This window comes from Oryctolagus cuniculus, chromosome 3 (assembly GCF_051225735.1).
Source record: "Oryctolagus cuniculus isolate XC-2025 breed Fujian yellow rabbit chromosome 3, ASM5122573v1, whole genome shotgun sequence".
NCBI lineage: Eukaryota > Metazoa > Chordata > Mammalia > Lagomorpha > Leporidae > Oryctolagus > Oryctolagus cuniculus.
In genome coordinates this window covers 7190527-7215148 of record NC_142869.1, presented here as the reverse complement: position 1 = coordinate 7215148, position 24622 = coordinate 7190527, and the positions used below count along the sequence as shown (strand labels likewise).

General features: G+C 42.9%; 1 protein-coding gene and 1 pseudogene across 14 annotated transcripts in view; one reads left to right on the top strand and one right to left on the bottom strand.

The window, feature by feature from the left end:
• Positions 1-24622, top strand: part of DIS3L2 (DIS3 like 3'-5' exoribonuclease 2) — a 385610-nt gene that overhangs the window by 195430 nt on the left and 165558 nt on the right. For all 14 annotated transcript variants that reach the window (XM_070070055.2, XM_089329724.1, XM_089329727.1 and 11 more), the window contains one exon: positions 4851-5024. In XM_070070055.2, the coding sequence (XP_069926156.1) occupies positions 4851-5024 (174 nt within the window). The remainder of the gene's footprint in view (positions 1-4850; positions 5025-24622) is intronic.
• Positions 3007-3625, bottom strand: LOC127491830 (COP9 signalosome complex subunit 8 pseudogene; annotated as a pseudogene).

Genomic DNA, 24622 nt, shown 5'->3' with positions numbered 1-24622 from the left:
CTCTTCCACTACTGAATGGATGCAAGGAATTAGACTTCATCAAGAAAACTTGGGACAGGCATTTGGGCTGGTAGGTGAAGACACTGGTTAAGATGCCAGCATCCCATATTGGAGTGCCTAGGTTTGATACCTGCCTCTGACTTCTGACTCCAGATTCCTGGTAGTGTGGACTCTGGGAAGCAGTGGTGATGGCTCAAGTAATTGGGTTCCTGCCACCCATGTGCAATACCTAGACTGATCTTATAGTTAACCCTACACTAAGTAAGAGTTCGGTAGTCTGAAGAAGAAAACACCGTTCCCCAGCGCAAGAGACAAGGGCTGTAAACAATCCTTGAATCTCAAAATGTCTATTTCACTCCAATACATTATATTTCAGGTACTCTGTTACCTCCGGTCAGGGAAAACATATAATATCTGTCTTTTTGGGACTGGCCTCTTTCACTAAGTGTAATGGTTTCCAGTTTGCAAAAGACAGAATTTCATTTTTGTTTTTACAGTTGAGTAGTACTCCGTAGTGTATATGTATCATAATTTCCTTTTCCAGTCAACAGTTGATGGACATCTGGGTTGATTCCGTATCTTAGCTATCGTGACGTGTGCTGTAATGAACACAAGGGTACAGGTAACTCAGATGCTGATTTCTTTTGGTTTAGGTAAATTCCCAGGGGTGGGATGGCTGGGTTGTCATAGGGTGGATCTGTGTTCAGGGCTCTGAGGTGTCTCCATACTGTTTTTCAGTGGCTGCACCAGCTTATATTCTCACCAGCAGTGGATTAGGGTACCTTTTCCCCGACAGCCTCGCCAGCATTTGTTGTTTGCTAATTTCTGTATGAGAGCCATTCTAACTGCAGTGAGGTGAAACCTCATTGTGGTTTTGATTTGCATTCCCTGATGGCTAGTGATCCTGCTTGGTCCATTTTTTAAGAAACTCTTTTGGTGGACATAGAAAGTCACTGAGCTTTGGTCTTAACCTTCTTGAAACGATTTTTTTTCTTAAATATTTAATGGAATTCAAAAGTAAAGCCATGTGGGCCTGGAGTTTTCTTTATGGAAAGGTTTTAAGCTATGAATTTAGTTTATTTAATGGAGGAGTGCTCCAATGTTGATTTCCTTTGACAAATTGTATGTAATGTGTGTCTTTGAAGAAATGTGTCCATTTCATCTGAGATGTTGGATTTATTGGCATGAAGTCATTCATAATCACCTTACTATCCTTTTATTGCAAGTGGGATGTGTAATGATGTCCCCTCTTGTTCCTGATACTGATGAATTGTTGTTCTTCTTCCTTTTTTTTTTTTTTTTTTTTAGAAGTTATTTATTTGAAAGAGATACAGAGAGAGAGAGAGATCTTCTGTGCTTTGGTTTACTCCCCAAATGTCCACAATGGCCAGGGCTGGGCCCGGCTGAAGCCAACAGCCAAGAACTTCAAGTGCTCTCCCACGTGGGTGGTAGGGTTCCAAGCATTTAGGCCATCTTCTGCTGCTTTCTCAGATGCATTAGCAGGGAGCTGGATCAGGAGTAGAGCAGCCAGGACTTGAACTGGTGCCCATATATGATCTTGGTGCTGCAGATGGTGGGTTCACCTGCTGTGCCACAGTGCCAGCCCCTTCCTTGTTTCTCTTGATCAGTCTGGCTAAAACTTTTATGTGTTTTATTCACTTTGAAAGAACAAGTCTTTGGTTTTATTGATTTTCTTCATCATTCATTTTCTGTCCATTGATTCTTTTTTATTATTTGTTGTCCTTCAGTTTTTTTAAGATAGAAGCTAAGCTTAAGTCATTGATCTCACACTTCTCTCTCTCTCTCTTTTTAAGATTTATTTATTTGCTTGAAAATCAGAGTTACAGAGAGAGAGAGAGAGAGAGAGAGAGAGAGAGATCTTGTGCCCACTGTTTCATTCCCAAGATGGCTGCAATAGCTGAGGCTGGGCCAGGCCAAAGCCAGGATCCAGGAGCTTCCTCTGGGTCTTCCATGTGGGTGTAGGGACCTAAGGACTTCTGCCATCTTCCACTGTTTTCCCAGGCACTTTAACAGGAAGCTGGATTGGAAGTGGAGCAGCTGGGATTTGAACCGGCACCCACATCAGATGCCAGGTCTCAGGCAACAGCTTTACCCAGCATGCCACAGAGCTGGGCCCCCTCTTCTTTTCTTGTTTGAAGACTTACTACTATAAATTTCCCTCAAAGTACTCCATTAATTGCTTCTCACAATTTTTTTAAACTAAGGAAACAGTTTATTTGACCCTTGGCTATTTTCCTGCATCCCAAATTACTGATTCTCAGGAGGCAATGAGAAAAGACAGCATATTCTCCAAGGAGGGCGTGAGTCACAATTCCCATCAATCCAGAGACAACCGTGCTTGCAGGCACAAACTCCAATCAGTTGCTATGACCGTCAGCAAGTGGTACAGATGGGAGTGCAGTGTGTGCTGGGGTAGAGCGAAGACGGCTGGCAGCGTGAAGCAAAAAGCTCATTTTGAGTCACTAGGAAGTAGAAACTGTATAATACTGACAGGCTCCATCCAAATTGCTGAGTATTTCAAAATGAGAATTATCTCAACGGCTATTCAGCGTGTTTGAGGACAGGTGTATATGTACACTTTATATTTTATGTGTATTTTATCACATACCTCAGTAAGGAATGCTGAGTTGCTTAATCCAACCAATAAATTTAAAATACAAATGTCAGGGCCGGTACTGTGGCATAGTTGGTGCATTCCACGTGGGTGCTGGTTTGAGTCTCAGCTGCTCCACTTCTGATCCACCTCCTTGCTAACAAACCTGAGAAAGCAGTGAAAGATGGCCCAGCTGCTGGAGCCCCTGCACCCACGTGGGAGACCCAGAGAAGCTCCTGACTCCTGGCTTCAGCCTGGTCCAGCCCTGGCCTTTGCGGCCATTTGGGGAATGAACCAGTGGAAGAAAAGTCTCTCTGTCCCCCCCCCCTTGCTGTAATTCTGCCTTTCAAATAAAATATATTAAAATAAAAGTGTTAACGTTTTTCCGTGTGTCAGTACACAGGCTTCTGAAGATGGGTCTTGAGTTCTGTGATAAATGAGTTTTCAGGGATAGCCACGTCAGTCCATCTGGCTACCCGCTCGCTACTCATTAGGAATTGGAGGAGCTGGGGCAGGCTCCGGTAAGAGAATCAGTCTGTTAAAGGCAACATCTGGGCCCTGCAGCTGGCTTTCTGGGCAGCACCGTCCTTGTTGAGGGGTCAGCGCTGTGGAGCCACCACTGCTCTGAGATGCTTTCACAGCCCAACAGGAAGCCCAACAAGGTGCAGTCTGGCAGCTATTGAGGTGTATGCCTGGGAGACCAGGCTGAAGGCCCGGCTCCTTAGCGCGTGCCCCATGCTTCCATGATTGGCTGCACCAGCTCGGACCCCTGGTAAGCGTGATGCTTGCATAGATCCCAGGGAAACGCCTCTGCTGAATTCTTCCTCCTACTGGGCCAAATTCCCCCAGGTTCAGAATTCGCCGATTTTGTAGCTTTCCCAAAGATGGCGTGCACTGTTCATGTCATTGTGGAGTAAATATGAAGCGAGAAACTGACCATACGCTGGGCATAGTGGTCCCTGCAGGGACCTCGAGCTCCTGGCTCTCCCACTGATGCAGGAGCATTCGGAAACTGAAGCATCTGTGCCGTCACCACGGCCTGCTCCTCTCAGCGCTGCGCCTTCCAGACGGCCCTGCGTCTCACAGATAGTGATGCTTTTCATGAAGCTCAAAACACTTTATCTTTTCAGGTTTTTAAACTCATACATTGTTTAATTTTTCAAGTACTTGGATATTTTCAAGACGTCTGTTCTTTTTTCCTCATTTTTCACCATCCCAGGCATCTTGATGTGCTTTCTGGGTGGTCAGCATGTTTCCTACGTGATGCGCATGCGGCATGGCAGTGCTTCTGCAGTGAGAGCTAAGTCTGGATGAGCCACGGCTAGGAGTGAGATCTGCCCTACTAATTGTGTAGGACAGTCCTAGGAAATGCAGTCTTATTAACGAGCCAGTACCCTAAAATGTGAATGGTGGTTTTCTAGGTGATTGGATTTTAGATAATTTTAGTTTTCTTCATGACGCATTTCTGTGTTTTCTAACCTCTGTACAATGAAAATCTATTACTTTTGTATTAAAATGATTTTTTTATGTGGAAGGTAAAAACTAGTAGAACTGTAAAGTAAAGTGGATATCAGATCTAACACGCTGAGCGTGACTCGAGCTGTAGGCACTCAGAGCAGTGATTGAACAGCAGACGGTGTTGGTCAGAATTGTCTCTAATGGTGTTGACAGGAGGCAGCATTGACAAGCCCTCAGTGGTGGCAGTTTCAGCCTCTCTAAGAGAGAGTTGTCAGCCGGCGCCGCGGCTCACTAGGCTAATCCTCCACCTTGCAGCGCCGGCACACCGGGTTCTAGTCCCGGTCAGGGCGCCGGATTCTGTCCCGGTTGCCCCTCTTCCAGGCCAGCTCTCTGCTGTGGCCCGGGAGTGCAGTGGAGGATGGCCCAAGTGCTTGGGCCCTGCACCCACATGGGAGACCAGGAAAAGTACCTGGCTCCTGGCTTCAGATCAGCGCGGTGCGGCAGCCATTGGAGGGTGAACCAACGGCAAAGGAAGACCTTTCTCTCTGTCTCTTTCTCTCACTGTCCACTCTGCCTGTCAAAAATAAATAAATAAATAAATAAATAAATAAACGAACAGTTGTGAGGCTCCTAAGAAAAGCCTTCCAGTCCTGTTTCCTGGGTTAGAATTCCTAACTTAACACTCGGGTCATGACTTAACACCTCACCTTCTGGGAGGGGACGGGAGCTTATGTTTTGTTCACTAATCCAGTTGTTCCCTCTCTGTTCTGTCCACCAGGCAGCTGGCTAAGAGTCTTGGGCAGGCTGGTGAAATCGAACCTGAAACAGAAGGAATCCTAACAGAGTATGGTGTGGATTTCTCTGATTTCTCTTCAGAAGTTCTGGAATGTCTCCCTCAAAGGCTGCCCTGGACTGTTCCGCCAGAGGAGTTCAACAAGAGACGAGACCTAAGGTAAAGCCGGGAAGCTCCGTGAGACAGCTCTGTCCACCCTCTGCCTTCTAAGTGAACTCCCCTAGGGACTCAGTGTTTCCATCGCAGCTGTTCAGTTCAGCCGAGTGCTCTCGTACCAGAGGCTGGCAAATTATGGCCCACAAGGTAAATCAAGCCCACTACCTGTTTGAACAGCCCAGGAGCTAAGAATGGTTTTGATACTTGAAAATGATTGGAAAAAATTAAAACAAGAATAATTTTATGGGCCGGCGCCATGGCTCACTTGGTTAATCCTCCGCCTGCAGCGCCGGCATCCCATATGGGCGCCGGGTTCTAGTCCCAGTTGCTCCTCTTCCAGTCCAGCTCTCTGCTATGGCCCCGGGAAGGCAGTGGAGGATGGCCCAAGTGCTTGGGCACCTGCACCCGTGTGGGAGACCAGGAGGAGGCTCCTGGCTCCTGGCTTCAGATCGGCATAGTTCCAGCTGTAGCGGCCATTTAGGGGGTGAACCAACAGAAGGAAGACCTTTCTCTCTGTCTTTCTCACTGCCTAACTCTATCTGTCAAATAAATTAAATTAAAAAAGAATAATTTTATGACAATTATATGAAACTCAAATTTCAGTGTCCATAAGACTGCATTGGAACACAGCCATGCTTTTTTGTTTGTATATTGCCCATGAGTGTTTTGCATTTTAAGTGCAGAGATGGGTGTTTGCAACAGAGACCATGTGATCTGTGAAGCCTAAGATATTTACCATCTAGCCTTGGATGGGAGAAGCTACCTAACCCCTTTTCTAAACCATTCTAATTCCAAAAAGTTCAGTCGGCACTTTGTTCTCTTCTTGCTAATTCCATAGGCCTGATCAATCACAGACAGGGTGTTATCTGGTTGGAAGTGCCTTCCTTTAAATGGGCCTCTCCAGGCACACAGCAAGGGAGTTGAGTCTTTTGTACTTGGAGCCTCATTTTAAAGCTTTACTTTTAGGTCTGGAATTTGTTGGAAAGTACTTTTGTGGTATTTTTATAACAACATCTTCTTTGAAGACGTTTCTTCGTTGTGGGATGTTAGTTCTTTTCTGATATTTCTCTTCAGAATTTGGTTTCAGTACTGGCATTCATTTTGGATGCCACATGGAGATATTTAGAACCGAGAAACCCTTCATACAACCGCTGGGTCTGTGGAAGGTTTTCCTCTAAGGCTGTCCCGTGTCGGAGCCTCTTGCAGCACACGCGCTCGCCGCATGCTGCCGAGCCTGCGATGCCCTCAGCTCCTGGTGCCTGTTGCTAGGCCTGCTCTGGGGAGACTCCTTCTCTGCTCCCATTCGCCGTCCTTCGGAGTTTACTGTCTTGTTTCACTTTCCTTGCTGGACAAGGAAAAGGAGATGATAGCTAGACCCCTTTTCTACTTGCTAGTGCCTGTAGTAGAACACGTCAAATGGGAAGTCAGTTAGCCCAAGCGGCAGTCCTAGCTTTCAGTGGGAAGCCACTGAACTCCTGCTCGTACATAGAGACCTCAGGCCCAAATCCTAACCCTTCTGAATCTTTGTTTTCTTATATACAAATTCAGGAGCTTGTTTGTTGAGATCTTTCCTGAACCTAGGGAGCTATAAAAAATTTTAATAAGAAGATCAGAATGAATGACTGACATTATCCTTTGAATATAGGCAGTCTGCAGTACTTATCAAAATTGTAGATGTGCCTGGCTTTTCACCCCAGCACTCTGCTTCCAGGAGTCTGTCCCACTCGGAGAAGTGTACAAGAATGCTCACTGCTGGTCTGTTGTAAAAGTGAAACACTGGGGGCCCTGCTCATGCCCATCAGGAAGAATGGTTTAATAATCAAGGTGAAGTATGACACAGCGTTCCCCCACGACACTGCAAAAAAGGAGCTAGATCCATGTGGACATTCCTAGAAGTACGACCACCATATATATGGTTGAGTGAAAGAAACAAATTTTGAAACCACGACTATGAGCCTGTTTTTTGGAAAGTGAAATAACATAAAAACTATAAATGTACACACATACATATAAACATATATGTATACATAGACAAATATACACCTGTATACAAGGAAATAAATCTATCAGCAGTGCTTACCACAGGAAGTGGGGTCAGGGAGGGGTAAGGATGTAGGGAACAGTATTTTACTTTAATTTGTGTAGCACTGCTTTATCCAAATTATTTTAAAATAACTTTTATAATGCTTAAGCACGTTTCAGCAGCCACGAGGCCCAGCACCACGAGTGCCCCTCCACGGCTCCTTCTTGCCATTTCTTTGGACCTCACTGCCTTCTGGGTTAGATTACGGGATGAAAGGCCTCACTCTGCAGAAGGTCTCTGCTGAAGCGTACCTGTGTGCCTGTGGAAAGATCCAAAGGTAGAGACGGATATGGTGCACTCTCTGCTGTTTAGTATAGTGATGTGAATTGTTTTTAAAATTGCTTTGACCTCTGAACACTTTTCCCCTACCTGTTAGCCTCAGGGTTACGTTTCTAAAATTCAAATCAGTTTTCTTTACTTCTTTGCATTTAAAATCTTTCAACTGCTTCTTGATGCCTAAATTAGTAATCACCAAACTTTGTTGAAAATACATTCCCACTAATACATCGGTTTTTATTTTAAAATTATAAGTGAATTTACTACTTTATTATATATGTACATATAAATGTGGGTAAAACTAGAAAAATAACAAAAGTGATGTGTGAATGAAATAAATTATTAAATATTTTAATTTCACTTAGACAAGGTGTAGAAAACCCTGTTTATATTAATAATTTTACTTTTGTTGACAACAATGTGATTGAATATTCATTTGTTTTAAATTTTGCATTCACAACTTGTGATAATATGGGAATTCAAAGGCCTGATTTTTGATGGTTATTCTAACTGAAAAAGAGACATTTTTAAAAGATTTATTTATTTATTTGAAAGTTAAAGTTACACAGAGAGAGAGGAAAGGCAGAAACAGGTGTTCCACCCGCTGGTTCACTCCCCAGATGGCCACAATGGCCAGAGCTGCGCCAACCCAAAGCCAGGAGCTAAGAGCTTCTCCCAAGTCTCCCATGCAGGTGCAGGGGCCCAAGGACTTGGGCCGTCCTCCACTGCTTTCCCAGGCCATAGCAGAGAACTGGATCAGAAGTAGAGCAGCTGGGACTTGAACTGGTGCCTGTATGGGATGCCAGCACTACACGCGGCAGCTTTACCCACTATGCCACACTACCATCCCCAAAGATACATTTTTTGGAAATGCGGAGAGACAGGCGGAAGTCTCCCATCCATTGGTTCACTCCCCCAGTACCCACAACAGCTGGGACTGGTCTGGGCCAAACTCAGGAGCTGGGAACTCAGTCTGGGTCTTCCATGTTTGTAGTAGGGCCCCAAATACTCAAGCCCTCCCTGGCTACCTTCTAGGGTGCACAGAAGAGGGACGTTGGGATTGGGGAAGTCTCAGGCCCTCTGATACAGGACGTGGGTGTCCCAAGTGGAGTCTTTAACTGCTACGCCCCTGACAAAGCCTATCTTTAGAAGGCGTGAGCTGAGCTCACCAAATCATACTTATTTCCAGCTCTATTCAGCAGTTGTATTCCAATTCATTTTAAAATCCAGCTAATAAATTTCTATTTTGCCTGATATCAGTCAGTTCTCATGGACTAATTGAAAAAGTCCTGCATTTTTAGACTTTTTAAAAAATGGGTTCATAATCTTTGGTTAATTTTCAACAGGCATCTTTTAAAATGGGTATGGACATGAGTGAGTGTGTATATACTTGCAGCATTTTAGGCTCCAAATCACATGACAAGGGAAAAATGTAAAACCTGAATATGGCAATTCTCAAAATGCAGTAACCTGTCATTCTCATTGTTAAGGTGGCACTTTGACCTTGAAGGGACAGATTGCATGCATTTATTTTTAAAGTATCTTCTAGGTAAATAGCAGCCATTGTTAGAAGCATAATGTGGCTAGAGATGGATTCATATTAATAGCAAAAGAAATGCCAGCTTATCATTTTTCTGGTGTTAGTAGTATTACTGGTTAGTGTTATTTTTTAATATTATCTTCAATCTGTGGCTCCTTGCAGTCATTTTTTTAAGATAAGATCGCCTATTTTTTTTAAGATTTTTTTTTTTTGAGAGGTAGAGTTACAGACAGTAAGAGAGAGAGACAGAGAGAAAGGTCTTCTTTCCGTTGGTTCACTCCCCAAATGGCCGCAATGGCTGGAGCTGAGCCGATCCAAAGCCAGGAGCCAGGTGTTTCTTCCCAGTCTCCTATGCGGTTGCAGGGGCCCAAGGACTTGGGCCATCTTCTACTGCTTTCCCAGGCCACAGCAGAGAGCTGAATCGGAAGAGGAGCAGCTGGGACTGGAACCAGTGCCCACATGGGATGCCAGCACTGCAGGCGGAGGGTTAACCTACTGTGCCACAGCAGTCATCTTTTTAGCCATTTTCCTATTTTGTAAGAATTAGCTTAGCTAAAACTAGAGAACATACACAAATTCAGGACCAACATTGTGGTGCAGTAGGTTAAGCCACCACCTGTGATGCCAGCATCCCATATGGGTGTTGTTTCAAGTTCCAGCTGCTCCACTTCTAATCCAGCTCCCTGCTAATGTGTCTAGGAAAGCAGCAGACGATGGCCCAATTCCTTGGGCCTCTGTACCCATGTGGGAGACCTAGATGGAGTTCCAGGCTCCTGGCTTTGGCCTGGGCCAGCCCCAGCTTTTGCAGCTGTTTGGGGAGTGAACCAGCAGTTAGAAGGTCTATCTCTCTCTCTCCTCCTCTCCCTCTCTATAATTCTGCCTTTCAAATAGATAAATCTTTAAAACAAACAAACAAACTAAAACCCACAAGTTTATGTAACTGGGCATGGGCAAGTATTCATTGCAGTTGAGTGAAAGCATAAAAACCAACAAGAGTGCAGTGTCTGTGCCTTTTGTTCTGATACACCTGCTTACTGCACGGCCCGTGCTGTTAGTGAGGGTGTCTGCGTTAATTCATGTGTTTATGTAGTCACCATTCATTTCTTATTTCTCACTATAAGAAATACACACAAAGAGAAGTCCCTAAGTGGGCAGAAGTGTTTGTGTCTGATTACCTTTTCCTTTTCTTTGACTAGTCTCATGGTACATTTATCCAGTTTTTCAGCAAACGAATATTTATTGAGTGTCATCTCTGGGCTTCAGGGCTGTGACAGTGAACAAAAGCGAATGTGGCACTGCCTTATGGAGCTCTCGTTCTTGTGGCCCAAGAACATGAGTCGACTCTGTGAGGCAGCAAAGTGGAATTATAATGAGGGAGAAGGGGCATTGGTGCAAGAACTTGTATCATCAATGCCCTCTGCCCAGGAGTCCAGTGGCTTCAGAGTTTGTTTTTCTAATCAATATTCACTTTTCTAGGAAAGAGAAAGGGACTGATACTGAAAGCTAGCACACATTGAAAAATGTGTGCTATACTGAATAAATTAATTGAATAAGTTATATATTCCTAAAACCAAACTTTCTATATCTCATTCCTCTTCTTCCTTTTTCTCTTATAAAACACTTACTATATTGTTTGCATATGTGTATATATAATAAATACCAAGTGCTGAGTTAGCTGCTGGAAGTACAAAGACAGCTAATGCCCAGCCCTTATTCTTCAGGGCGACAGATTCAGCAGAGAATGACAAGTACTATAGTGTGGGTATGAATCAGCTGCCAAGGTCATTGATTCCTGAGCTGCAGTCCGAGAAGTGAGCAGGCCTAGAGGGAACTCAAGTGACCAATGTCATCTTCATTTAGTGATAGGCCTTGGCTGCACGGGGGCACTGTAGTCCCCTGAGACACCCGGAGCCCTTTGTAACCGGGCTTGGAAGTCCTATGGGTTGGAGCTTCTCGGTCCCTTCTCCTGGGTCACTCTGCCTCTGTACCTGCAGTGTTACTCAGGCTCTGCTACGTAAGAATTTCTACATACTCGTTTAGGTTTGGTATTTGAACAATTATATTTGGAAGAGAAAAGTTCCATCAATCTTTAAACCTCATAATCCAATTATGTCAGTAAAATTCCAGTTTTTTAGTCCAGTGGAATTGGGGTAATATTTTGCAAACTGAAGTTGAGAGAAATAGTGTTTATTTTGAAAAGAAAAATGGTTGGTTAGCAATTTTCAAGAAGTGCGGCTGTGTGCACTCATAGGGGCAATCTGGCCCTTGTGATTGGGGTCACCATTGTTCTGGATGTCTGGCTCCGGGCCCTGGAGAATCCCTGCTTGCATGGCGGAGCCCAGCTGCTCCCCTTAGCAGGGCATCTGAGGTTAAAAGAGAACCAAGTAACATTACTGCTGCAGACCCTGGGGGGTCAGAAAGAGAATGCGCCCAAGGTGACTGCATCAAGGGGTTGCTGCAGAAGCTGAAGAAACCCCATGGTTGTTTCTGAGACTGGCTCCACTTATTTCTCATTTTGTTCCCATTGTTTTGTTTCCTTTGTTGCTAAATTGTAATAGGAAACCAAAGCTTAAAAGCTTAATTAAAGTGGAAAATGAAAGCCTAAACATTGGAGGTGGAAAATACCACGCTAAGCTGAGTTTTTTTCCCTGTAGTTAGTATTACTGTGGACTGTTGAGTCATGTCGCTGTTCAGCAAAGCCATGAGCTTCACTGAAGTGCAGGTGGTTTCTATAACTTTCTACAAGAGAACTTGTAGGCGTCTACTCCTTCACTGTTCCCTCAAGAAAAAGGAAGCCCGGTGACCTCCACCGGACCATTACAAATGTGAAACTTGGCACTTAAAATTGCTTGTTCTAAATTTTCCAATCGCGCTCGCTCTCTCTCTCTCTCTCTCTCTCGCTCTCGCTCTCTCTCTTTTCCATTTAATGTCGTTCTGCCAACCAGTGATTTTATTATTATAAACAGGACATTGTATTCACTTTTAAGAAGAAATATGAAGCTGGAGGTAAAATTACAAACTGAAGCTTCTCGGCTGCCAAAATAGAAAACAATGAGCTAAAAATACTGAGCGCAGAAAGGGTGTTGTGGGGAGAAATACTGAAATATCTTCACGGTGGAGCTGCTCCAGATACAGAAATTCCCTCTCACTCCAGGTAAAGCCAGCCTTGAAATAGCAGCCTGAAAGGAGAGTCACATAATACTAACCTCTTTCAGGTCAGCTCTTCTGTGGGAAAGCTTTCAAACATAATGACATTAAATGACGAATGATCTTGCTGTTTACCAGGAAGTCGATTAGGATTAAATCGCCATTTAGGAAAAGGTTCCTCTGGTAGAGCAGTGTGGCAGGGGAGCAGGAACACAGGAAGTTAGCTCTGACTCTCCCAGGGACCAGTTGATGATTTGGGGCAAATTGTTAACTTTGCAAGGAGGGGGAAGAATGAGCACTTTTATCATTTATAAAATCAATTTTTCACCACTTTTGGAACTCCCCAAAAGTGTTGGTAGTTGTGAGTTCCTCAGGGTTTTAACAGGGATTTTGGAGAAAAGGAGTTCCATGGTCAGATATTTTTTGGAAAACGGTGGGTTAACAGCCCTTGGAGACTTTCTCCCAGGGATCATCTCATACCGCTAGTGTTCCTTAGAACACACTTTGCAAAATGTGAACTAGATATTTCAAACCCTTCTAGTTCTAGTAGCGCATGACTCTTGGAAATATTGTTTCTGAGGTATTCAGAACCATCTCATTCTTGATCCACCAGTGACTGTCTGCCACATTTATCTGAGAAATAGACAGGGCTGTGTCCTACCTGGACCTACATCCTGATCATGCAGGAAATTCAAGAGTTGTACTTTATTCAAATTAATGCATTTATTTGAGAGGCAAGGAGATGGAGAGAAAGAGAGAGAGAGAAGGAGGGTGATCCCACGCTGCCATCTTGTTCACCTTCCAAAACCCTACAATGACTTGCGGCCAAAGCCCGGAGCTAGGAAACTCAGTCTAGGTCTACTACTTGAGTCATCACTACTGCTTCCAAGGGTCTGCACCAGCAGGCAGCTGGAGCCACGAGTCAAATGCGGTCATTCTCATCTAGTGGATGTCTTAACTGCTAGGGCAAAGGCCTGCCCAGGCAGGTGGTATTTTTGGTTTTATTGTGTATTTTCGTCTACTTGAAAGGCAGAGGTATGGGCTGGGGTTGGGGGTGGTGGGAAGGAGTGTATGGAGAAACCTTCCACAAACTGGTTTACTCCCCAGTGCTGGTAACAACCAGGCAGAAGCCAGGAGCTTGGAAGTCCATCCCAGTCTCCCACGTGAGTGGCATGAGCCCAAGCACTTGAGCTGTCATCTGCTGCCCCCCAAGGATCTGTTAGCAGGCTTGTACTTGAAGTCACAGTTTTTCCATTGCCAAGGGAATTCTATTTTCTTGGCATCAAATGGGGGAAGCTGTCATTGTCATCTGAGACTACTGGCAATATTAGTCCTTTCATGTAAATCCCAACTCACTGTTTATGAATTTGCAAGAAACTCATAGATAGTAACAAGGATTAATGGATCCTAAAGTAGATTCACAACTGGACATTCTTAATTTTAATTCTTCAGTAGTTCACCAGCCTGTAACATTTATGTTGATAAATAGCACTGCTCTTAGAGAAGGCAAATATTCAAAGATTATTGAATTTTGTGTGAGCAGGTGGAAAAATGCCATTGGCAGAGAAGATAATACTGGGATTTATTCCCTAGAAATATTTTTATTTTGTGGAAATACAGATACATGGGCAAGTGGACTGATTTCTACATATTCTAAATAAAGTCTGTTTAGAAATTATACAGTAAGGGTATGAAAACAGGTGGTTTTTGTTTTTTATATCAGTGGCCTAGAATTTGGAGTAACATGAGATAAAGAGATTGCTATAATTGTCAGGACACAGTCTTTTCAGTATTTAAAATTCACCCATTTTAATTATATAATTCTGCAGCTTCTTATATATTCACAGAATTGTGCAGCCATCACCAATATCTGGTTCCAGAACATTTTCATCACCACTAAACGAAATTCCATTAGCAGTCAGTTCCCATTCCCATTTCTCCCCTAGCTTCTAGCAACCACTAATCTACTTTTAATCTTTATGGATTTCCCATTTGTGAACATTTCATATAAATGGAATCATACAGTAAGTGGCCTTTTTGTAGCTGGCTTCTTTTATTTACGTGGTGTTTCCAAGATTCATCCGTAGTGTAGTGTATATGAATAATATTCTATTGTATGAATATAACCTCATTTTGTTTATTCATCAGTTGATGGACATTTGGGTTGATTATACTTGTTGACTAGTAGGAATAATGTTATCATGAATATTTATGTACAGGTTTTGGTGTATGTATATATTTTAATTCTCTTGGATATATATCTAGGAATGGAATTGCTTAATTATGTGGTCAACCTATTTTGAGTAACTGTCGACCTATTTTCCAAAATGGCAACACTATTTTACACTTTACCAGCAATATGTCAGGGTCCCATTTGCTCTATTTCCTAATCAGTACTTTTCTTATTTGTGTTAATAGCCATCCTTTTTTTTTTTTTTTTTAATTTATTTGACAGGTAGAGTTTACAGACAGTGAGAGAGAGAGAGGCAGAGAGACAGGTCTTCCTTCCATTGGTTCACTCTCCAAATGGCCACAATGGCTGGAGCTATGCCGATCTCAGGAGGCAGGAGTTTCTTTCCTGATCTCCCATGCGGGTGCAGGGGCCCAAGGACTTGGGCCATCCTCCACTGCTAGCCCAGGCCACAGCAGAGAGCTGGACTGGAAGAGGAGAAACTGGGACTAGAACCGGTGCCCATATGGGATGCTGGCACCGCCGCAGGTGGAAGATTAACCTAGTGCACCATGGCGCTGGCCCCTATAGCCATCCTTGTAGATGCGAAGTATTGTCAATCATGATTTTGGTTTGCATTACTGTAACTACTTCTGATGCTGAACACATTTTCACGTGCTTAGTAAATTCATTTGTATATCTTCTTTGAAGAAATATCTATTCAGATACTTTGCCTATTTTTAAGTTGGATTATCTTTTTATTTTTGAGTTACAAGAGTAGTTTATATACTCCAAGTACAGTTATTTATCAGATATATAATATACAGATATTTTCTACCATTTGTGTATTGTCTTGCACTTTCTTGATGGTGTTCTTAGAAGCACAAAAGTTTCTAAAACTGATGAAGACCAGTGTTTTATTTCTTCTTAGGTTGCGTATGTTTTTGGTATCATATCTAAGAAATCATTGGCTAAAAGATCATAAATAGTTACACAAATGTTTGCTTCTGTGGGGTTTACAGTGTTACTACATTATGTTTCTGGTCCATTTGTAGTTACTTTTCTAAGCAGAATGAGGTAGGAGGTCCAACTTCATCCTTTTGTGTGTATATATCCAGTTGTCTTAGTACCACAGCAAATGACTGTTGTTGGAAAAAAAAAAAAAAAAGATTCTTTCTCCATTGAATTACCTTGGCTCTCTTGTCAGAAATCAGCTGACCATAAATGTATGTTCAAATTCATTTCGGTACTTTCAACTCTGTTCCATTGAAATATGTTTATCTTTTTGCTAGTACCACACTGTCTAGATTACCTTAACTTTGTAGTAAGTTTTGAAATTAAGAATTGTGTCTTCCAACTTTGCTTGTTTTTTCCTCTCCAGCTCTCTTCACTATTCTGGGTCCTTTGAATTTCTCTATGAATTTTAGGTGGAGAATGCTTCCACGCTTTTGGTAGGAGTTAAATTGTATCTGGGAAGAGTATCGCCAATTTAACAATATTATATCTTAGACCCATGAACATGCAGTGTTTTTCTACTTATTAGTACTTAATTTCTTTCAAAAATATTTTCTGTTTCTCAGTTAAGTAAGTCTTACACTTTTCTGATTAAATTTATAGCTGTATGTTTTTTCTTTTTGATGCTATTGTAAATAAAATTTTCTTTTTTAGAATTTATTTATTTATTTGAAAGGCATAGTTATAAAGAGACAAGGAGAGTCAGAGAAAGAGAGAAATCTTCCATCTTCCTATTCACTCCCCAGATGGCCACAACGGCCAGGGCCAGGCCAAACCCGAGTTTTCTTAATTTAGTTTTCAAATCATTCATTTCTGATGTTTAGAAATACAGTTGGGGCCCGGCATTGTGGCACAGCAGATTAAGCCACCACCTGCAATATCAGCATCCCATACGAGCTCCAGTTCAAATGTCAGCTGTTCCACTTTCAATCCAACTGCCTGCTGATGTACCTGGGAAAGCAGCAGAAGATGACCCAAGTCTTGGGCCCCAGCCAACCACATGGCAGAGACCTGGGTAGAGTTCCAGGCTCCTGGCTTCTGCCTGACCCAGGCTTGGAAGATGCGACCATTTGGGGTGTGGACCAGTGTATGGAAGATCTCTCTGTCTGTCTCTCCTCTCTCTCTAACTTGGTCTTTGAAATAAATAAATAAATCTTTGTTTGCATAAAGGCCTTGTGTAGCCATAACTTTGCAGGACTTGTGTATACTAGCTCTCATAGTTTCTTATGGATACGTTAGAATTCCATTTGCTTACAAGTTCATGTCATCTACAAATAAAGATAGTTTGACTTCTTCCTTTCCAATCTTATATCTTTTATCTCTTTTTCTGATTCAGTTGATCGAGCTAGAACCTTCACTACAAATGCTGAATAGAAATTATGGAAGTGGATTTCCTCATCTTGTTCCTGATCTTTGGGAAAAACCATTTCAGCCTTTTGGTGCTAGTTGCTATGTGAGCTGAGGTTTCAGTAGTGCCCTCCACTGAGTTGAAAGTATTCCCATCTGGAACCAGTTTGTTGAGTGTTTTCCTCATGAAAGAGTGTTCGGTTTTGTCAAATGCTTTTTTCTGTGTCTGTTGAGATGATCGTGGGTTTTTTGTTCTTTATTAATATATTCCATTGATTAACTTGTATTTGGAGCCAAATACCACCTGGACATGGTGTTAAACCCTTTCTTGTTGCTGGATTTGGTTTGCTGGTGTCCTTCTGAGGATTTTTGCATCTGCATTCTAAGGGATCTTGACCTGTGATATCTTTCTTACGATACTTTTGTCTGATTTTATATGAAGATGGCACTAGCTCATAAGATGAATTTTGGATGAGTTTGTAAAGAATTGGTGTTGCTTCTTTAAATGCTCAGTAGAATTCACCATAAAGTCATCTGGCCCTAACCTTTTCCTTGTGGGAAGTTGCTTGATGATTAATTCAACCTCTTTACTTGTTATAACAAGTGAACTATTAAACTTTTCCATTTCTTCTTAAATTTCAGTAACTTGTGACTTTCTAGGAATTTGTCCTTTACATCTTGGTTATCTAATTTGTTGGAATACAGTTGGTCATAATACTCCTGTATAACTTTTTTTCTTTTTTAAATCTCTGTAAGGTTGATAATGTCTGCTCTTTCATTTGTGTGTTTAGTAGTTTGAGTCTTCTGTCTTCTTGGTCAGCTTAGCGAAAGATTTCTGAATTTTGTTAATCTTTTTATAAAACCAACATTTAGTTTTGTCTATTTTCTGTCTTATTTTTCCACTGTTTCATTTATTTATGTTCTAATCTTTATTATTTTATTTATTCTGTTTGCTTGGGTTTAGTCTATTCTTTTTTAACTAGTTTCTTATGGTGGGAGATTATGTTTTACTGAGTTCAGATATTTCTACTTTTTTTAGATAGGCATTTACAGCTCTAAACATTATTTTAGCTGTATCCCATAATTTTGGTAGATTGTGTTTTTATTTCCATTCATCTCAAAATATTTTCTAATTTCCTTTGAGATCCTTCTTCTGTGATTCTTTGGTTATTTAGGAGTATGTTTAATTTCCACACATTTGTAAATTTCTGGTGTTTCCTTATGTTGGTAATATCTAATTCTATTCCATTTAGGTTTCAGAATGTACTTGGTATTTGAATCCTTTTACATTTTTTGAAAATTGCTATGTAGCCTGGAGGATGTTCTATGTACTCTTGAAAAGAATATGTATTTTGTTATTATTGGATGGACTATTCTATTTGTGCTTGTTAGATCTTGTTGACTGATAGTTTTGTTCAACCTTTCTGTTTTCTTGTTGATATTCTATCTGATTGTTCTGTTATGGAGAATATGTATTGAAGACTCCAACTACTATGGTTAGACTGTTTCTCCCTTCAGTTCTGCCAATTTTTACTTCAAGTGTTTTGTGGCTCTGTTGTTAAATACATATATGTTTATGATTGTTTTGTTTCTAGATGAGTTGACACTATTATTAGTATTACAAACTGTCCTCCTTTGTCCCTAGTAACACTTTTTGTCTTGTTACTATTCTATCTGTTATCAGATTAACTACTGCAGCTCCCTTTGGTTACTGTATGCATGATATATCTCTCATATCTTAAATAATATAATATGGCAACTCTGGATATCATCTTGCCTTCTCCTGTTCCCAGTATTTCTTGTTATTGTTTGTTTTTGTAGCTGTTTGCATTCTGACTTTTCTGAACTCTATATTCTATAGAGCCTGTGCTGTGGTCCAAATGCTTATCCGCCCCCCCCCCCCCCCAACCAAGCTATATGTTGAACTCTTTAACTCCTAAGTTATAGTATCAGGAGATAAAAACCTCTGAGATGTTTTAAGGTTATGAGGGTAAAGCTGTCATGAATGGATTTTTGTCCTTATCAAAGAAACCCAAGAGAGAAGCTTCCTCCCTTGCACTGTGTTGGGGAAACAGCAAGAAGATGCCATCTGTGTGGGAATAAGCTCTCACCAGATACCCAACTAGATCTGTGAGAAATAAATTCTTGTTGTTTATAAGCCAGTCAGCTCATGGTGTTTTTTAAAAACAGCCAAAATAGACTAAGATAATCTTTATTCTTTGTTGTGTGAGGCCACTGAAGTTTTGCTTGGCTAGTTTAGTGATCAGCTAATGAATGGGCAGAGATTTCCTTAGATATCTGGAACAGTGTCTTCCATTCTTAGTTGAAGGCCTCTGTGTGTTGGGTGTTGGGCATACCCTCAATGCTCAACACACACTTTATAGCTCTGCCTTAGCCTTCTCCTCCTGCCTGCACACAGTGGGAGCTGAAGGCTGTCTCAGATCTTTCCTTGGCATGTGTCCAACCCAGTGATCGTATGTAGCCATCTAGCTCCTTAAGTCCATCTCAGACCTTTTCAAAGCCCTCCACAGACATCTCGTGCTTTAGCTTTTCCTTTTAACTTTGTTGATCAACTTTTTGTTTGCTCTGCTAGTGTGATCATCTCAGACAGCTGCAGTGTTAACAACACTGATGATTGTGTTCAGCACAGACCCCTGAAGCTGTAAGGCTGATCACACCAAAGGAATCTGACGCAGGTCCAATTAAACAGACCCTATGAATGGGGATTTTCAGGGAACTGCTAGATGGGTCAAGAAGCAACATTTCCCTGGAACACTATTTTTAAACTCATGTCTGTTCTGTCCCTCTGGTGGCAGGTCCACCACTCGTTTGCACCATGATTGTGAGGCTGGTGGTTTTCAAGGCCACAGCAGAGCTGAGGAGAAAGCCTTGGGAATGCAGCAAGTAAAACCTTACGAAGCGCACCATTCTTATTGATACTCAGCCATTTTTCCTTGAATAATTGTACCTCAGATTGTTTTAACGTTTGGTTAACTTCTGTAATTATGGAACAGTCTATTTTGATTACTTTTACCAGTGCTGCTGCTGCGCATGTGGAGTAGAAGCTTTTCAGAGGTCTGCACTCTGCCAGTCCCTGATGTCACTCTCACGTCGCTCCCCCTTTTCTGGCCTGGTTAAGAGATGAGAAAAAGACAGTGTCTTGCAGAAAGTTTTGGAAAAGGGATAAGCTTCCTAGGGAACCTAACAGAGAGAGTGAAAGGAGTGTTGGGTAGCTTGACTCATATCAGTGCAAGTTAAAAAATAAAATAATCACCTTTATTTCTTTTTTTAAGATTTATTTATTCATTTGAAAGGTAGAGAGTCAGAAGCAGAGAGAGAGAGAGCTTCCATCTGCTGGTTCACTCCCCAGATGGCCACAGCGGCTAGAGCTGGGTGAAGCCAGGAGCCAGGAGTTTCTTCCGGGTCTCCCACTGGGTACAAGGACCCAAGGACTTGGACCATCTGCTGCTTTCCCAGGCGCATTAGCAGGGAGCTGGATTGGAAGTGGAGCAGCCAGGACTCAAGCTGCCACCCATGTGGTCATGCTGGCACTACAGGCAGCAGCTTTATCCAGTGTGCTGCAGCACTGCCCCCAGTCACCTTACTGATAATAAGAAAGGAAGAGAATAAAGTCTCAGCTCCCTGTACTGCATCGTGTTCTGCATGCAGCCCCTCACCTTCTCCCCAGAGTTCCACTCTGCCGTGGGTCCATGTCTTACCTCACCTTGCCTTGTACGTCACCCATTTCTAGGCCCATCTTAACCGCTGGGAAGCTTTTGTCTTCCACTGGAAGTGTCAGTGAGCCCTGCTCTCTCCCCCTCGGCAGCTTGTTCACTTGCCGTGCACTACTGTAATTTGCTGTGTGTGGCTCCCGCTCCCCGATGGATAGCAGAGTTCTCACCAAGAACAAAAGCTGGTGCTTCTTTTCTACTTCTGTGTGCCCTCAGTACATGACATATAATAGATTATATATTCAGATAAGTGTGTGTATTATAGAAGAAAGGGGGAGAAGGTAAGTTTTGTTCAGGAGTTTGTAGATTATGTTTTCGTTTATCCATCACAGCATATGTTCTGTAGCAAGTGCTAGACTCACCCCTGCTTGTTTCTGATATCCCTAGGAAAATGAATATTTATAAAAACAACTCAGGCTAGTACCTTCAAAGATGGCAGTGTTGTGGGAAAATTAAGTAGGGAAACACCTTAAAGAATAAAATGCTAAAAACCACTGTAATAAAAGAAGAGGTGCAGTTTCCATTTCTGGCCAAGAGACAGTAGACCCATGTGCCTGGTCCTCCTTCAAACAACACAGCCGGCAAGTGCAGGAGGGTTCTGAAGGGTGGGGGAGGAAGCTGGCTGCCTGGGGATCGTAGGGCTTCGCGAACACTGCGGCAGTAACTTCCCTGGCTTTCCCGTGGCCTCCCGTGTATCCCAGACAGGGTACTGCAGAAGTCCCCAGCCTGAAGTGGCCAAACAGCAAGAAAAAGTCATCTCCAAGAGAAACCTGTCTCCTGTAGCCAAAAGACCAGGAAAGGGATGATTGAACAACAGAAAAGTCTTTGGCACATCACATACACACACACACACCACATCACACACACACACACACATACACACACCACACCACACACTCTTATACACACACTCACACACACTACACACACCACTCACACACACACACACACACACACCACACACTCTCACACACACACCACACACACCACACACTCTCTCACACACACACCACACCACACACTCTCACACACACACCACACACCACACACACACTCACACACACACTCACACACTCACACACACCACACCACACCACACCACACACACACTCACACACACCACACCACACACACCACCACACACACACACATACCACACACACACACGCACTCACACACACACCACACACACCACACACACACACTCACACACACACACACTCACACACACACACACACTCACACACACCCCATCATCCTATTGTACAAAATCGAGCAGTGATGCTCTGATTGCAGCATCAGGTGGTGCCTGTGGGCCCAGCAGTGAGTTAATCTCGCCTCCTGCCTGCCGCCTGCAGGTGACCGTCCCGTCTCTAGGAGGTGTGAGTGGACTTGAGCAGGAGCTCATCGTCCCCTGCGCAGCAGAAGCGACTTGCAGCGCTCAGTTCCCCTGCCAGGGCAGTGTAAGCAGAAGCGAGAGAGGAGTTGTTATTTCGTCCCTTTCTGAGGGGAAGCAGGCGTGGGATGGTGTCCCCATCCGGGCACAGAGCGCGCCTCGTGCCCCATCCAGTGGGAGCATCTCGTGCTCAAGCCCCCTCTGATGCAGTGCTGGCAGAGCCGAGGGTGGAGCTGCAGCCGCACCGGTGCTGCAGTGCCCTCCGAGAGCAGCGCCCGCAGGTTCCAGGGCGAGATGAGAACCTGAAGGAGGCAGGGCCAGGCGTCCTGACAGACCCCCTGGTGGCAGTGGGACCCACTGCAAGCTGGGCCCCCTCCTGTGAGCATAACTAAATGTGGGTGAGTTGACGCTCACTTAACTGCCCTCCCAGTTGTCAACAGGGAGCTGAGCGTCTGCCTGCAAACTGTAGCAACAAAGCAGTGTGTATCAGACTTCAGCTTTCTCTTGTCACGCAGGCAGTGGGCCCTTGGAGGCACTGAGACGATAGAAATTGGTACTCACTTTTCATCAGGAAGATGTCAGTAGAGCTAAAAAGAGGGGTTACCTTTGGCCTTCCCAGCCAAAGGGAGGCCTTGTGAGTCAGTGTTCCACTTGGCATTGTTGGTGGCAGCAGAGCCTAGCACAGGATTGAACACACACACCTGCCTGTCCCTGTGCTGTGCATCAGTAGGAGACTGCCTGCCAAACCAGATGGAAGAGGATCAGAGTCGTAGTATCCAAATGCCAGGATGGAGCAGGTGTTTGGTATGGTGGGTAAGATGCCACCTGGGGGGCCGGCACCACGCACAGTAGTTAATCCTCTGCCTGCAGTGCCAGCATCCCATATGGGTACCAGTTCTAGTCCCGGCTCTCTTCTGTGGCCTGGGAAAGCAATAGATGATGGCCCAAGTGCTTGGGTCCCTGCATCCGCATGGGAGACCAGGACGAAGTCCCTGGCTCCTGGCTTTGCATTGGCACAGCTCCAGCCATTGCAGCCATTTGAGGAGTGAACCAATGGAAGGAAGACCTCTCTCTCTCTCTCTCTCTCTCTCTCTCTCTCTCTCACTGTCTGTAACTCTACCTCTCAAATAAATTAAAAAAAAAAAAAAAAAAAAGATGGCACTTGGGACACCCACATCCCATCAGACTGCCTGGTTTCAAGTCCTGGCTCTGCTCCCAACTCCTGCTTCCTCCTGATGCACACTCTGGGTGGCAGCAGGTGGTAGCTCCAAGACTTGGGTCCTGCCACCCACTCAAATTGGGTTCCAGGATCCTGGCTTCCACCTGGTCCAACCCTGGCTGTTGTGAGCATTTGGGGAGTGAACCAGTGGATAAGAGACCTCTCTGTCTGTCTCTGTCTTTGTCTTTCTGCTTTTCAGATATTTTTTTAAAATAACAAACTAGTTCTTTCAATTATAAATAAAAACCAAGATGCTTATAATGCAGTCCAAATCTCTCATACCAAGAACCAGGAAAATTATAATTTAAAGCGAATTCAACTGACACCAATACAAGATGAATAAGATTATATTCATCTGGCAATGATTTTAAATCAGCTTTGCAAAATGCCTTAATAATTTTGAATTCTTTTGAAACAAGTGAAGAAACTAAAAGATCAGTAAAGAGAAGTTTAATTTAAAAAATCGAATAGAAAATACAAACGTGAAAAATACTATCATTAAAATTAAAACACTCAGTTGACGGACCATAATAGAGGTGACAGGCTGGAACTAGTGAACTTGAAGGCAGCTCAGAATTTACCCAGTCAGAACAACAGGGACTTGGGGGACAGTGACAAAAAGGCTAATATTTTTATCTCTGGAGGCCCAGAAAAAGGGGAGAGATTGAATGGGGCTGGAAAAGTATTAAAAAATGATGGATAACATCCCAAATCTGGATGAAGATGTGAGGCAGCAAGGTCCGTAGACTGAGCAAACCCCAAACAGCACGAAGCCAAAGAGATTTATGCCAAAGAGCATTAGAGTTAAATTTCTTAAAACTAAATATGAGAAAAATTATCAAAGCAGTGGGAAATTATGAATTACTTATAGAAGAAACCCAATTTGAGTGACAGTGATTGCCCATTTGAAACCATAGAAACCAAAAGGAAGTAGAAACGCCTTTTTCAAGTACCGAGAAAACTGTTATAATTTATATCCAGTGAGAATATCCTTCAGAAATGAAGAGGAAATAAAAACGTCTTAGACAAAGAAAAGGGAAAGGAATCTGTTGCCCGCCAACGTGCCCATAAAGGATAACTAAAGGAGGTTCTCTTAACAAAAAGAAAATGACAAGTTTTAAATTTTAAAACAGAAAGAACATCAGAATGAGTAAAAATAGAGACAAATATAATAAACCACCCTTCTTATGGGTTTCTTAAATCATATTTTGTGGTTCAAGCAAAAATTATAATACTGTCAAATATAGTGCTCAATGTATGTGGGAAAATGGAAAAAAATATTTAACACAAAACAATTTAGTTTGGAAATGATGAGGTTGAAGAAACCTAAGTGCAGAATTAAGTTTTCTACGCTTCGCCCCTAATGGTAAAATGCTGGTGCCAGTAGACCGTGGTAAGTGTACATCTTATTGTCCCTGGAGCAACCACTAAGAAAACTGTACAAAATGATATGCTCAAAACTCTGAAAATACATCAGGATGGAATCCAAAAAACAAATATGCATTTAACACACAGGGAGATAATAAAAGAGAGACAAAGTAATGAAAAAGATGAAACAAACAGAAAATAAAATATAGAATGCGGACTTGAGGCAAGCTTTTGGGGCAGCAGTGAAGATGCCACTTGGGATACCCACATCCCATGTGTCGCAGTGCCTGAGGTTCCCAGTCCCAGCTGT